The following is a 16,258-nucleotide window of genomic DNA, read 5'->3' on the forward strand; positions in this document are numbered from 1 at the left end:
GGTCCCCGCTATACAAAAAAGATGGGGGTGGGCTGGAGAGGTTCCAGAGAAGGGCCACAGAGATGATCAAAGGACTGATAAGCTGCCATGTGAGGAAAGGCTGAGGGAATTGTACTTGTTCAGCCTGGAGAAAAGAACCCTTAGGGAGGCCATCATCACCATGTTGCAGTATTTAAAGGGTGGCCACAAAGAAGATGGAGACTCCATTTTTACAAGGAGTCACATGAAGAAGATGGGGGGTCATGGGTACAAGTTACTCCTGGGGAGATTGTAGTTGGACACACGAGGGGAGTTTATTACAATGGGAACAATCAGCCATTGGAATAATCTCCCCAGGGAAATGGCAGATTCCTCAACATTAGACAATTTTAAGATCCAGCTGGACAGGGTGCTGGGCCATCTTGTCTAGACTGTACTTTTGCCAAGAAAAGTTGGACCAATGATCCTTGTGGTCACTTCCAACTGGGTATTCTATGATTCTCCTCTCTGTGAGTCACTAAAATGTTCCTGGATTGGCAGGGCAGATTCTTCTCAGAAAAGAGATGCTTATAAAGCAGACTTTTACTGCAGGACTTGAAAATATTGAGATCATGACAATAGATTCTGGTCTTACTCCAAATCTAACACAGCACTTAACAAAATCAAACATTTCCATGTAAAGACAGGAACTGACTTCTTTACTGTGTTGTGCTTACCACAGTATGACTTTGGTGTGGTATCAGAAAATAAAGTAGGATGGTGATGCCAGAAGATCTTTCCTGTATGGAAGTATGTGTAGGGAAGGAAGTGTTTATGTTGTTTTAAATTTATTTTATATATGAAATACTGGTCACAGTTCTGTAATGAGAAAACTTGTTTTTTTGCTATTTGTGCTGCTAACTCTCTAAGAAAGAATAAACAAACAGCACCAAACTTGACAGAATAATCACAATAATTCTGAATATTTGAAATATACAGAGAGAATGAACAGCAGAGGTGGTGTGACATTATCACTGAAGGTGCTATGTGCCTAACTAGCATAATTTAAAACAGTCCAGAAAAGGCTGGATTCGCTTTCCTACAATAAATACATGTATATAACCACTAATCAATACTTTTTGCAAAAATTCAAGCTGGAATTGATTAAAAATTGGAGTATTTCAGTAAAGTGAGTATTACTGCTATTGTTTTTCCATGTCATCAAGTGGTACCATTTCCTATGGTAGGAAGTCTATGTCACTCAAATCTGTAATTGAACTATGTTCCCTCTTGGTTATCTTTTGGCTATACTATCACATTTCTGAGACAGAAGGGAATATGTTTGCATAAAAAGTTTACAGAGGAGACAATTTATTTTTTGTAAAGTTTCTTGCCTTGAATTACAAAGTACTACTTTCATTCTAACCCATAGGCTATTTCAGTTAATCACAACCATTGAAAATGCATGTGGTAAAAGGTCACCAGGAAGAGCTTCTATTACATTAGAAAGTTGATTATTAGGGATCAATCAGGCTGAAAAATAAACCTAGCTAATTCAAAATGAGTCCTGATCTTAGATTAGGATTGATTCGAACAAGGCAAAAAAATTGAGAGTAGTGTTTTGATAATTAGGAATCTAGGTAGAGAGTTTATATGGAAAACTTGCTTTATTTGCTGATTTTCATGTATTTAGTTTGTATTTTCAAGTGCTTTAGCAAGTTGGTGTCTGAACTTTAACTTGATAAGTTTTTGTGTTTAAACATGAACTTCTGTTGAAGTCATTTATCAATTCTTTACCAGAATGTTCTCAGAAAAGATGGTAATCACTTGATACCTAAGGACTTTGTCTCATTTATTGTTTCTTCTGTTTGTCCTTTTTCAAGAGTATACTTTAGAGTTTGTAAGTTATCTTTGAAAAGTGTAATTGTCACCTTGGTGCAGAGTTCGAACAGGCTGATAATATGTAGCACAAAATCAGTAGAGTCCAACAGTTGCCCCCTGTATATTCTCATCAGTTTCATTTTCCATTGACTGAGACCTCTTAATTATTTTCTTTCTTTTGCCTTAGCGGACCAGCTCCTCTTTTTCCATCCTCTGTAATTTACGTTAAACCTACAGACACGAAAAATGGAATCAACATTAAGCCTACCATTATTCATCTCAGATACTTTCTTGGCATTGGGTTTTCCTCTTCTCCATGTTTCGTTTGGCTTGTCTGTTTTGTTTATACTCTCTCAAGGCAAAGCCTGAGTTACCCAGAGCTCTTCTGTTTTGAGTGTTCTTGATTTTAGACCCTTGGCCTTTTAAACCAGCTGTATAACTTTATCTAACATCTGTGAATAGCACCTTCTCAGTGAGTAGCTTCTCTGTTGTTCTCAACTACTGTCAAAATTGTTCACCCACAGGGTGTCTTTCTTCTGGCCTCTGTTCCATTTCCTCTTCTTACTCATCCATTTCACTCAGCCTCCTGCAGTCAGAAAGGATAATACCAACTGGGTAAGCTCAGACATTAAATAATCAAAGTCTTTAAAAGCCATACAGATGTTCCCCTTCTCTGTGTATCAAATGTCACAGGAAGGGAAATTTTGCTCCTCTTTGGCCCATATTTAACTCTCAGGATGTCTAACTCTTGTCAAAGTTTCCAGGTTCTTTTCCTACTGGTGTGCATCTGGTAGTGCTGTATATTGCATCCTAGGGAATCTCTGACAAGCATATGCTTTCTACAGTGAGATGATGAGATTTTCCATTGCTCCAGCTTCACAGGAACTGTTAACAAATGTCTGTATTAGAAAATCCATGTCTCTTTTTCACTTTTGTCTCCTTCATAGCATTAATAATGCTTTAAAGTGTAACTCTCAGTTTTATGTAACATGGGCAGAGCTGTCGGTCTCTAAGTGAAAAAGATAGACAAACTACCTACATCATGTAAAACGGTTCAGTTTCCCAATAACTGTTTCTAACTAATTATGAGTGAGGTAGAGGATGTGAGACAGGGAAAGCAGAGTTGAAAGCTATAAATAGGGACACGTAGGAAGATAGTTAAGAATTGCTTCTCAATTCTATTCATGTTAATTAGAAAGAGTGGGAAATCGCTGACTTGCTTTGTTACTCAAAGAGAGAGGTATACAAATTTGAATAATTTCCAAATGTTTAGGACTGATCATCTGAAATTTTGACACTAATGCGAATTTGGAGTACTTCGGAATTTCAGCTGAAAACTATCTTTCAGTGGCTCATCAGTGCATTCAAGGAAACTTTCCTGAAGCCAATAGAATTTTGACAGATTTGGAACCAGTAGCAAAATCTTATGCTAATTTTACCTTATGCTTTTACCTTATTTCTGCTACCCATAATTCTAATGTTTTTCAGGCTACGTTTGCTACATCCTACATTTGCTTACTGTTTGACTATACCTTTTTTAAAAAGTTGAGAGTTGCATTGTTCTGACAGTCTAGTTTGTGAATACCTGATAAACAAATGTAATCTATATTATTTATCTTTTACTTTGTTTTCTTAATCTCAAGTTTATGCAGATCTTTTGTTTTCTAAATGCCTATGTTGTTAATGCAGAGTAATTCCTTTAGCTCACTATATTGATTTTGCTCATACAGAAATATGTAATAAATGTCACTTTTCACTTGAGGAATTTAAATTTATACTGAAAATACATTGAAAAGGCTAGAAATGCGCCGTCTACCACAAGTGTTCTCTTCAGGAAAAAGAAAACATAGACTTGCACATGTCTGCGTAGTTACAAGCATGATTTTTCTGTAGAGCATGAAAGTACCATATTTATTAGAATTGTTCTAAATTATGATTTTAAATCAATTTGTATAATCTATATAAGCAAATTGAATGACCAACCAAGTGTACTAATGGTCTATATGAATTTGAGATGAATATTGATAGATCTGAATTTTCTCACTAAAAATGTGAGTCTCTCATTGCTATTAAGACAAAATCTGTCATTAAATAGTGCTTGGAAAATAACACACCACCAAAGCACATCTGAACAAGAGAATTATTATCATACTCACAAGCAATTTCTAGTTTCTTAAGTAGTGTTTTCCTCTGAAGATACAAGACAGCAAATAACTAACTCCTGGTTTACAATTCACCCTTAGGGGATGCTTATTCTGAAATAGCCATTTATTGATAAGGTAATTCTAAAGCAAAGGTTTAACTAAGCTTTTTCTGCCTTTTTCAGCTCCAGTGATTACCACTGAAGTGAATGAGTTTTCTGCATGCCTCTTTTCAAGTACTGTGACCCAAGTTAATAACTGGCAGTACTCATCAATGCGTTGAAGGGATCTGTCAACTATATTTTCCTTTAGAGTGCAGTTCTTGTAATTTATAGCTTGATATATGTGTTAAGGCATCTAGAAAAATGGTACCAGTGCTATTTTTTTCAACTTTTATTTTTCTCCTTTCTGATTTTCTTTTAGAATCAACTTTCCATTACGAATAAAGGCTCTTCCGAGGGAAACTATGCTGACAGTAAAACTACTTGGAGTAAACAGTGCCTCTAAAAACACAGAAGTGCTTGCTTGGACATGCTCCCCATTGTATCCAAAAGAGTAAGTTCTGTTTTGTACAACAGCTTAAGAAAAGACTATTCTTGAATAATATTGCACTCAAGTTGGGAGAAATATAAAAAGACAAAAATACTCAGTTCAGGACCTTGCTGTAATAAGACTCAGACAGTCACTCACAGTAAACCACTCTTGATGTGCCAATAAGAACTGCATCCATAAGCTTTTCTTTCTTTCTTTCTTTCTTTCCAGTACATTGTTTTTGAACTCAGTTTATGCAACTGTTCGACACTTAAAATAAAGTTCCCTAGACCTGTTGAAAGGCCTTGCTATACCCTTTCCTGTAGCCTTCAAAATCCTTCTCAGCATTGCCTCTTGTTCACAATGGTTGGGTTTTTTTCAGTCTATGTTCTGTTCTCACACCCATTCATCCTGCTCGGAGTGCAGCAGTTAGTGATGACCACAATGAGCACCTTTCCCTCCACACACCACTTGAGCAGCTCTGTCCTCTTTTTTAACCTCTTCTTTTTACGCAGCACATAGTGTTAACAGTGTTTTAAAGATACCTGTAGCCTTGAATATCTCTGCAGTGATGCATAGGCAGAGATCTAGGGTAAGTTTTCTGCAGTGCCCTAAATTTATTTTAGTAGTACTGAGACATCTGAGTTTAGATCAAGCCTTTACAATGATACTTAACTTTTATTTAGATTCCATAGTCCTGCATGCCTTCTGGGCAATAGATGGTTATTTTCAAACACAACAAGTTTCTGCATTAGCATCCATCTCTAAGCTATAGGTCTTTCCTTATCTTGAGACTTCTTAATCTATTTCTGCACCACCATTTAAAACAAAACAAACCCTAAAAATCTGATTGCATGTATTAATTTGCTATGTTTGAAATACCTTAGGTTCCATTGAACTTTTAAGCTGAGAGGCTTAAAACACTAGAAAATAGGTTGGACTGGGCCAGAGGCTTTTTCCATCTTTTCAGAAGAAAATTCAGGATTACTTTGTTCAGAAAAAGAGAGCATTCTTCAGTGACTTAGTGATTAGAACACTTAGCTTGAAGGAAGGAAAGAAACATTAATCAAATCTCCGCTCCAAGGGTTACTCGAGCATTTTATTCAATTACTTTTTTTTTTCATTAAGTTAGTCTGAAGAAGAGCACACAACTCACTCTTTCATTGTGTGTGTCTTTAAAAAAACCAACATGCTCTATGTTTATTTTGAGAATTTCTGCCATCCTAGTGCTTAGGGTGAAATAGATAGAGGGAATATCTTGGTTGAGAATCTAATTTGAGCTGAAATATTAAGGTGTCCTCATCCCCAGGGTGCCACTATGTGCTGAGTACATGCAGAAGCAGAGCATTAGGCATGATAACTTAATTGGGAAACACTTGGGTATCTTTGGAGGTAAATGGATACATGAGAATCCTGTTCTTGAGGACCTGTGAGGTTTTCTTATTTTTCAGTATTTGAGTCTCAAAGGATCATTTTTTTTTGGAAGATCTGAAAGCCCTCAGCTCCCTGTGATCTAAATTTTTTAATGTATGCCATTGGAGCAAGCACGTTTATTTTCATTAGGTAGGTCTCCAAGTCACCCAACCACTTTCAAAAATTTTACTGAAAAATGTCTTGATTCTCTCATGGTACACACAATCAGCACAGTGAAGGGGATAGTTACTTTCCTTTCATCTCCTTCATAATTGTACAGACCATTGCTGAAATGACCCTTCACAGGAGAAATACAAGTTGAGTTGTTGAGGAGAAATTATTCAGAAACTGCATGTTCAACACTTCCTAATCTAATAGCTGTGCCGTTTACCATTATAGTAATTACACAAAGAAACTTAACTGCTTTTTGCTCTTTTAGCCAATCACAACTCCACAGAATTATTCATTCACCATTATTTCAGTTGTTAGACGGATTTAAAAATAAGGATAGCCCTGAAATTCCTTATAAAATAAGAAACTTGAAAATATCTGAACATTCACTGAGATTGCTTTTCCTTTTCTTTGGAAAATCATGAATATGTTTTGGTAAAGTAGCTCTCAGGTTTACCTGCGTAGAAAGTAGCAGGATTAAAACTGTCATGTGATTCTTAATAGGTAATGCTATAAGTTAGTTGAAGTAATTGAGAAGCGACAGTAGGGCTTTGAGAGACCATTTACTGCTCCACAGGAAAAAAAAAAAAAAAGTTCATAATTGTTTTTATTTGACTCATCAGTTTTGTAGGAAGCATTAATAAACTGAATAGTGAACCCAACTTCACTCCCATCGCTGCTGGAATGCAACTAAACTTCAAGACTTATTTCAATAGAGTACTTCTGAACTTGAAAGTATGTACCAAGGAAAGATGTGTACCTGCAGTATCATGCTAATGTGTCAAGAGTACCTTGTATCTTGTATTATCGCAAACATTATGGTACTAGGTACCAGGGTCTTTAAATGGACAAACTCTGTAGGTGTATATAAAGAGATTAAAGAATTGTGACCACAAAATCTTTGACAAACACTTTGGACTTGGAAAATACCAGTTTGTTAAAAGAAAATTTTTCTCACAGGTGAATTTGAGTTCTAAAAAAACTATTAACATTCTCATATCTAGGATTTAATTTATGAGGGGAAAGGACAAAAATAAACTCTTTGAAGAAGCCAGTAGCCTTGAGGCGTTTGCCTGGGTCATCAAACATCGTTGTTCAAAGCCTTGTCCCAGTTGGTCACTGAGCCGTTTTTCTCAGAGTCAGCAAAGATAAGGACAGAGTGGTCTCTTTTTGTCTGTTTGGGTTCTTGTTAAAAAAAAAATCCATACTTTGTGTTAAACACTGGAAAAGGAAAATAAATGTCAAACATTTAAAAAATACAGTTCCTCATTTCTGTCCCATTGTATCTTTTTCCAGTCAAAAGCACATTAATTCTCTTCAAGCTGCTCGTATCTTATGTTAAAAATAAAAGGACAAACAAATTGGTTTTGGGTTATTCCCAGATGTTACTTAGGAATCTTGATCTTTGAGTGACCTAGGGCAAATGAACACTTTATTTTAAAAGACTCCAAATTCACTCCTCTCTGTAAATTTGATATCTATTTTCTCTTCTAAGATGGTTATTGTCATTGTATGGTAGCTGCTCTCCTTCATAGTTTAATTCTTTATGTCCCTTGCCAGATGAGAGGGCTGTAGCTGTTTCCTGAGATTTTAACACTCCAGTTCGTGTCTAAAAATACTGACTAAGCAGAGTGTATGATAAATATATAGAAAAGCAGAAGCAAACCTCAACTGTTTAAATAAATCATGTAACTCTTTATTTAGCATTTCTTATTGCAATCTCTTCTCCATACATTGCCCATGTTGAAACCACACAATACCTAAAAATGTTCTCAATAATTTGGCCTGTTTCATTTTCTTTTTGTTGTTGTTGAAGACTTGTCAGTGAGCAGATGTTTAGTAAATTTAAAATTTGCTTAATTCATATTATTTTCTGAATTCCAGTAATATCTCTCACTGTTCTTTCAGTTGTCTTGCAGTGTGCTGGTTTATAATGTGAGTAGCTGATAAATATACAGGGCAGCCACTATACTCTTTATCAAATGCATGTTGGGATTATTGCTTATCAACTTTGCATGTTTCTGTACAGATGTAGTTGTTTACCTTAAAATTATTGCTTGTACACTTATTATTTAATTTTATGTTTTGGGGCAAAATTGGGAAACAATCAGGAACATAACTGCAAATTTGTTTTAAAAGTCTGAAATTATCTGATAATTTTTTATTTGCTGTATTCAGTATCTCCAGATTTCTGGAATCTGTTTAAACTGGAAACTGTGGGGATGGAATATGTGGTTGTTATAAATGTCTGTAGGACATTTAGCATTACTTTGCAGCTGAAAATCATATCTCTAATTTGAATTTTCTAGGATGCTGTAGTATTTGTAGCTATAATAAAGTAGTTATTTCACAGTATAATTGCAATGCAGAATTAAGAGTGCTTGAGCCATAAAATGTGGGGGTTTTATAGTTTAGCAGCTTTTGATTTCCTTTAAATTTAACCTTAACTCTGAACTTGTTATAATGTCAAGTTTGGGGATAATTACATTGTTTTTACACTGTATTTTGTCCTCATTTTTCTGGTATATCCAGTCTAAACAGTAACTCTAATGTTATATAGTATACCTTTGGGAATGAACAGAGTAATAATGATTGTTGCTGCCAGCCAACTGGTCCAGTAAGTGACCATCCACATCCCATTTCTCATCCTTATCAGATAGTTGACTTCAGATAGTGGCCCTAAATCAATGCCAATAAGGCCCTTGATGGTGCATCTGCATCAAGAAGACTTATTAGACACAAGAGGCAGTTCAAAAAGTGTTTGGAAGCCCGTATGCCAACTTTCCATTCCTTCACAACAGAAAAACATGTTTGTCTCTTGAGCTGAATAGTTTAGTGATGCAGAGCTAATTAACAATTCAGAAATCTGTCATTTGGGGCAATCTGGGACTTGTAATGTCCCCCACAGTGCCCATTGCTCTGATTTGACTCATTCTAATAGTGCATTTTATTTGAACTGGTGTTTTCAAATCAGAGCAAGCAACACAAATTTCCTCTTGCTGGGTTTGGTGAGGGAAGTCTCCCACGTGACTTCAGGACACAAGGTTGATTTTGTTAATTTAGGTTAACTTGAGTGGTCTTTGAGCAGCAGTGTCCTCTTACGCAGTGATAAGATGGGAAGTTTCTTTTGGCTCTGTTGATAAATGAGAGCTGGGAATCTGTAATTCCAGAGGTCTCAGTCTGCCCTGGTTTTGCATGAGCATCTAAACAAATAAATGGTAGCAGGCACAGAGCAGCACTTGCGTATTCACCTTCTGATGTGCTTGATACAGAGGTCGCTACATGGAAGCCATTGTCCATGGCTGTGATTATTGTACAGTCTTTGCAACAGTCAGTATCAGTATCCTCGCCTTACAGTTCAAAAAACTGGCAGCAGAACTGAGAGTGACCTGGCTGAGCTCTCCATTAGAATCAGGTAACAGAGGGAGGTCTCTGTCCATTCAGGAAAGGATGTGGTTATCATGCTCATGATACTTTCTCCTTCATTGTCTGAATGGATCCTGCACACTCTCCTGCTTCTTTTCCTTTTTTAAAAAAAAATCATGCAACTTTTTGCTGTTTTGTTCACCCACATGGCTCCTCTTGTTCCATTTGTGTGCCCATAAGCAGACTTGGTCCTGAAGAATGTTATCTGCGCGGTACATAGAGCAGCCCAAAGATTGCTGGGGAAAGCTGTGTCTCAGAAATATAAACCATATTTCGTAGTTGTCAATGCCTCTTCACATCTTTTTAGAAATGCCTCTTGTGTTTACAGACTAACCTTATTCCAAAGAGCGACTTACTGATAGAAGATGCATGTTACCTTCTTATTTGTATAAATTAGGCTACTCTATATACAAAGCATAAATGTGTCTGGTTTTTACAACTAAGGCTTTTTTTTTATTGTAGGAGGTATCATCTCTGTACTGTCAAAGTGGTTTAATGTCTTTGGTTTTACTCACAGTGCTGTCAGCTGCTTTAACATGTGAAATCTTTTCACTCCAACAAAGATACACTGCTTTCCTTGCTGCTTGCTTCTCCAGTTGAAGACTCTGAGAAGCCCACATTCTAATTCTTCCTCATCTTTCTGGATAGTCTTTAGCTATTTGTGCAGTGGGTGAAAATGGGTTGAAATAATCAACTCTGGAAATGTCTCAGTTAAACACATCTTCAGTGCCTCTGAGGTCTGTGCTACTTCTTTTATTTGCCTATACAGACTTCCAAATTTCCCAGGAAAAAAATCTACTGTGTGGATTTTTTTATAAAGCCTTCTGTCGTGTTAAAGAACAGTATGAAAGCAGTACTAAGAGCTCAAAAAGATAGTTCAGTCTTTATTTTCATTCAGTTCTCAGCTACTGCTCTCCCTTCTAACAAAAGTGCCAATTAGTTCAAATTATGATGTAAACAACTGTCCACAAACAAGCGGTCGAAGAGACATGACTCTTTTATTAAAGGTCATCTGAGTACACATCACGGGAAAAACAACTTTGAACCGCCATTAATCATGTCCACATTCACATCAGTGGCCTAAATGTGACAGACTTCATATCACACAACTGCTTTCCCCCAAGTGCTGTCTTGCACACAGCTCCATTTTCTGCCTCCATTCCCATGCAAATACACCTACAATTGTAAAAGAAACTTCAGACAGTGGTTTTGTCTTCAATCCTCCTGAGCTGTGTTCTCACAATAAAATAAAATGTTTGCACTAACAACATGAATAGCTTGAGAAGTGAAAAAGAAAAATTAGCTCTAAATTAGGTTTACACTGTGTGTTGACTATAAAAAAATACTTTCTGAAAGGTTCTCATTTCTTCTTTAGGTGACTTAGCAACAATTTATTCCAGTTTGCAGTTTTAAAGGTACTTTTTTACAGCAATGTTGCAAACTCATGCTTGGATCAAAATGTCCATCTGGATTCTCTCTCTTCATCTCAGGTAAAAGCTGTGTACTCAAAACTCATCTGCCTGGCTGGCTGTTTCTCTTGCAACGGGCAGAAGAGAATCTAGCACCTTCCCTCAGTTGTATTGACTGAGCAGTGGTTGGAATGTTCATAATAAAAATTATTTGTCAGTGAAAGAAGAGATGTTGAACATAATCAAATTTCTGACCTCATTAACCATTAAGATGTGGATAAATGAAAGGGTTAGTCCAGTGTACTGTATCTTGCTTTGTTCCAGTACTGTATTCTTAATTCGAGTGGATTTGTTACGATTAGAATTTGTGCCTGGACTTTCTGATTTTATTCGAGTTCTCTAGACTAATTGTGTTGACCTGCCAAATCATGCCAGTTTTCTTATCTGCAGAGCACATACATACCTGTTTCTGATAAGACTTTCTTGTACATGTACTCCTAAGACTGGTACTTCAGACCATAATCTTTCATCTGTCCAAAAACCACACATAGCACATGCAGTATAAACTATCCCACTCAGACTCCTTTCAGCTTTTTGGAGACTGTTATCATACTCGTGCCTCCCTGCCATCTACACCAAAAATCAGCAAGAATTGCAGTAGGTTGCCATAGTCTGCTTCTTTTTGTGGGATAGACGTGTGCTGCCTTCCACTTTACATAGTGTGTTGACACTTCATGACCTCTAATGTATTTGTCCTCAAAATTAAATCTCGTGATTTACATCTAGCTTAATAGCAACCTTTGTCACAAAATAAGAGCAGAGCCGACCTGGACTGTTTTGGCAGTCTGATTTGTGTCATGTTCCCTGCAATGGCACAGATACCCCTACAGCGATGAGGCCATCAGTGTACAACCTCTACTGATCTAGGCCAGGTTTGTACTAGCCACATAAAGATAAAAGGCTTGTTGTCCTTCTGCTTGTCTTTTAAGCTACCCAGTTCCATGTTCTTTGATGTAATTTCAATAAACCCTGTTGACCTCGTCTCCAGTACTGATGCAGTATTTCTGTCTGTGTGTATTGCAGGCGGCTCATTCACGGAACTGTGCTGCTTAGCATGACGCTGCACAGCACGCTTACAACAACAATGATCACTCCAGGTGTCTGCAGCACTGATACACCAACCTCAGTAACGTTGCAGGTAAGAAAGCAAGAAAGAAAAGGAAAGGGTTATTTTCTCACGAATTGCAAGAGAAAGAATTGTTCCCACAGCTCATCAAGACCCCACAAATTAAAAAACCTATTTCCATTCTAGCTGCTTGAAGAGAACATGTTAATCTTAATGGATGGAAATCTATAATTCTGCACAGTGGCAAATATGTATTATACTTTCCATATCAAATACTACGTTTGAGGGCTAGAGAAGGTTTTTGTAGGGTAATTTTTATTGTTATAATTTTGAGTCCAAAAATACCTTTTACACAAGTTAATGACTTGGTACCTGACTTACAGCTGCCTTTTCAAATCTGAACTTTTGTTCTGAGAACTATTGAACCGCATGCCATTGTAAATGTAACATACAGCTTGCAATTAGACTGAGTAGGCATAAAGGATTTGTGAAGGAAGCAGCTACAAGCAAATTGTCAATAGGCTTCAGTACAGCTCTCCCTCTATGACTGACTGCATGCTGAGCACCCACTCATTCTGTGCAGAATGGTGTTCCTGGTATTGAAAATGCATTAGGTCTGCATTGCAGTTTTGTCACCTTTCCAGGTTAAATTAGCAACTGGACACTTCAAGAGCAAAGTCAATTGTTTTCTGTATTAAAAAGCTGAATGACTATTAGTAAACGACATGTAAAAACAGATAATACAGAAAAATGAGGCTGACCTAAAAATGCCCTATTTTTAATAGGCAGGCAAATGGAGAATTTCTAGTCTGAGGAGTCCAGTCAAATTCAAAGGCTTAAAATAGCTCCTCCTATTAATAATAAAGGGAAGTTGAGGCAGTAAATGGCTACTAATTTATAATCTCTCTCTGCTGAAAGAGATGGAAGAGGAGAATGTCTCATTTCCCCCTCACCTCATTTTCAGTTATTCCCATGCATGTGACACTATCAAGATTTGTGCACATGCTGGAAATGTCATAAAGATAGCTTTTCTGACATGACTCGCAACACACATTTTGTAGGGAATATGTTTGTTAATCTTTAGAAGGGTGATGCATATCACATATATATATTAAATAAATAGATATAGATATAGATAAGAGAGTTTGGTGTGCATTAATAAACCAAATCAGGATGTGCAAATTGAGATGAATTTTGAAGAACAACCTAAATTATCAGCGAAGTCTGTACTCAGATTATCAAGCACCTCAAGTTTTGTAATTTTGGTTGAATGTTTTCTTTTTCTCTATCTTAAAAACATTATTCTGAGTTTCTGACACCCATACAGAAGTGTTAAGAATGAAAAATTGTTAGATGGTGTATCATAGATATGGATTTGAACATCCAGAAGTGAAATAAGGAATTTGATTTACATCTCTTACATTGGTAAACTACACATCAGAATTATCCCTATTTTTTTCAGAAAATAAATAAACAAACAAACAAACAAAATCTACATTAATGGAAGCTTTCCATTTAAGAACCACCTTATTAAAATCTAGGAAAGGAGGAAAATAGGAAAAAAATTATTTCAGCTTTGAGTTCATGCAGTTCTAATAAAACTGAAATACAGTGGATGAAATTTTCCCAGTAAAGGCAGTAACAAAGCTCCAACTGATTTTTGTGGGCTGAGTTTATTACCATCGTGTTTAAGTAGTGTATTACATACAGTGAACATCCTTTAAGAATTCTCCTCTCTTCTTTCTCCTCTACTCATTCATTCATTGACAGTTCTGAGACTACATATTGCTAAAAGGACTTCTGTCTTTTGTTTTTTTTAATAAAGATTGACTTTCCAGAAACTAATTTGGAGTTCATTAAACCTGAAGCTGAAGAAAGAAGAGATCATCTTGAAGAGCCAACTAAAGACTGCCTGAAGCACGTTACAAGACTTTCACAGACACATTCTCTCTTGCTGTAAGTTGTACCAAGCCTGGCTTGCTGTACTTATCCTGTCGATCACAAATTCTTTAATAACAAATTTTTCCTCTGAAGGAGCCTAGCTTGATTGATTTGAGAAGTAACACTACTAAAAGAGAGAATAAATCACAGCAATGCCTAAATAAGCACCTGGAGGTGGCAGTGTGTTTTACTAGTTTAGGAAAGAATTGTTTTCCCCTTTCTATTACTATACCTTTTCGTGTCTTTGAGGTGAGAAAATAATTTTTGATTCAAAACGTAAGATTTTTCAGGTGACTCAATAAGTCTACATCAGCATTAGTAAGAAAACCCCTGGGTTGTATTAAAATCAGCCTCCTTTCATAATAATACACTCAGACTTTATCTGTAGTAGTTAAATGGCATATAATCATTAAAAAAATCTGTGTCAAGTTATGAAGCAATGAAAAAAATATGGAAAGTTTACCTTTCACAGAAAGTAGATAAAGACAAAGTGAAACAGAACACACTGTATTGGGGAATGCACTGGGGAAGATTAGTATGCTCAGCTGTATTTATGTTACAATATCAATTAGGATTATGTACTATATAAAATAATTTTAAATATAGAGTGGAATTGGGAATGCAGGTTCTTACGGAGAGCTATTATACCAATCACAGTTAATTATGTGAATTAAGCCTCTATCAAAGGCCAAGAGGTTCACTAGTTGTACAGTAACTAAATAAGTTAGAGCCAGTTCAGCCCTCTCAGTGTGATGTGATGTATCTGTTAAGAGGACTTTTCTTTGATCTTTTTTTTTTTTTTTTAAACAATTTCTTTAAAAAAAAGACAAGGCAAAATTGCTGGTGTATTCAATGTTTCCTTCAACTTTTAAAAAGACAGTATGATATGTAAAATTATTTTTATTAACGATGGGATTTGTGATTTGGTTCATATTTTATTTTGAAGTATGAATGAGAGATCAGTGTTTTATTTTGAATAGCCAATGTGCCAGGGCACTGGCAAGTTGCCAGAAAAATTTCCACCTGCAAAAGCTGCTCCAGAAGTGATTTGGGAACTACAAGTCAATGCCTCTGCGGTAAAATGCATTCATGGTAAAATGGTGGGTTCTGTAAGAAGGCATAAGATCATTAAGCATTTAACTAAGTACAGAGTAATTTGTCAGGAAAGAGACAGTGTGGCTTCTTCGAATAGAAATGCTCCCTCACCAACCTGATGCTGTTGTAGGTTGTTAGTAGGTGCCTGGCTCTTGGGGCTTTGGTGGATGTTCAAAAAACTTTGCTGAGATTCCACATCAGATTGTTAAAGAAATGAAGTTGCCATGGGTTTAGAGGAAAAGTAGTTAAAGGCGAAGATTGGATGTTTAATGGTGGCTTTTCAGAATGGAAGAATCAGCAGTAGGGCCTTTCAGTGCCCAAAGTTGGGACCAGTTTTATAAAGTATCTTCATCGATGACATGGAGAAGAAAGTGGGTGAGGAAATCTCCAGGTTTGCAGGTGCCACTGAGGTCTGCCAGATTGTCAAACACTGTGCCATGGAGGGGAGATCCAGAAGGATCTTAGAAAACTGGGCATAAACATGACAGATGAGCTTCAGTGTGGATAATTTTAAGGGGATATGTTTAAGGAAAAATTATTTAAGCATCTTTGTATGACACTGATCTCAGAACTGGAAGTTACAACAGAGGAAACACATCTTGACATTATTGCTGATATTTCCTTGAGCTCATGAGTACAATGTGCAGCAACAGCCAAAAATGCCAACAAAATATTGGACATTGTCAGGAAGGATGTAGAGAAGCAGCCAGCATGTACTATTTCACTGCTATCTAAAACTTTGACATGCTGTATTTTGAGTATGCTGCATAGCTGGAAAATGGACAGAGAAGGGCAAATAACATGATTAAAGGCATTAAGCAGCTGCTTACCAAGAGAAGCTAAAAAGGCTGGGACTTCTTAGTTTGGAGAGCGGAACACTAGAGGATGTGTGTGTATGTATGATTATTTTTTATAAAATCATGGTGGTGGTGGACAAGGTGAACGCATCATCGAATACCACAATATTCAAACAAGGAACATTAAATGAAACAAGTAGATAAATTGTCAAGAAATGGATGAAAGTACTTCCAAAGATAGTCAGTGGTAAACTTTTAAAATCTGCTGTCACAAAGCTGTGGAGTTAGACAATATCATCAGATTCATGAAAGCTATACACAAATTCATAGAGAACAGGTTCATAAATAGATATGACAAAGAGCACGCAA

The 16,258-nt window shown here is 36.5% G+C and overlaps 1 protein-coding gene across 9 annotated transcripts in view; it reads left to right on the top strand.

Moving 5' to 3' along the window:
* The window catches only part of PIK3C2G (phosphatidylinositol-4-phosphate 3-kinase catalytic subunit type 2 gamma), a 354,168-nt gene that overhangs the window by 151,221 nt on the left and 186,689 nt on the right, over positions 1-16,258 (top strand). For all 9 annotated transcript variants that reach the window (XM_065030454.1, XM_065030418.1, XM_065030425.1 and 6 more), the window contains 3 exons: positions 4,404-4,535; positions 12,014-12,128; positions 13,882-14,012. In XM_065030454.1, coding sequence (XP_064886526.1) covers positions 4,404-4,535; positions 12,014-12,128; positions 13,882-14,012 — 378 coding nt within the window. The remainder of the gene's footprint in view (positions 1-4,403; positions 4,536-12,013; positions 12,129-13,881; positions 14,013-16,258) is intronic.

Source organism: Columba livia, chromosome 1 (assembly GCF_036013475.1).
Source record: "Columba livia isolate bColLiv1 breed racing homer chromosome 1, bColLiv1.pat.W.v2, whole genome shotgun sequence".
NCBI classification, from domain to species: domain Eukaryota; kingdom Metazoa; phylum Chordata; class Aves; order Columbiformes; family Columbidae; genus Columba; species Columba livia.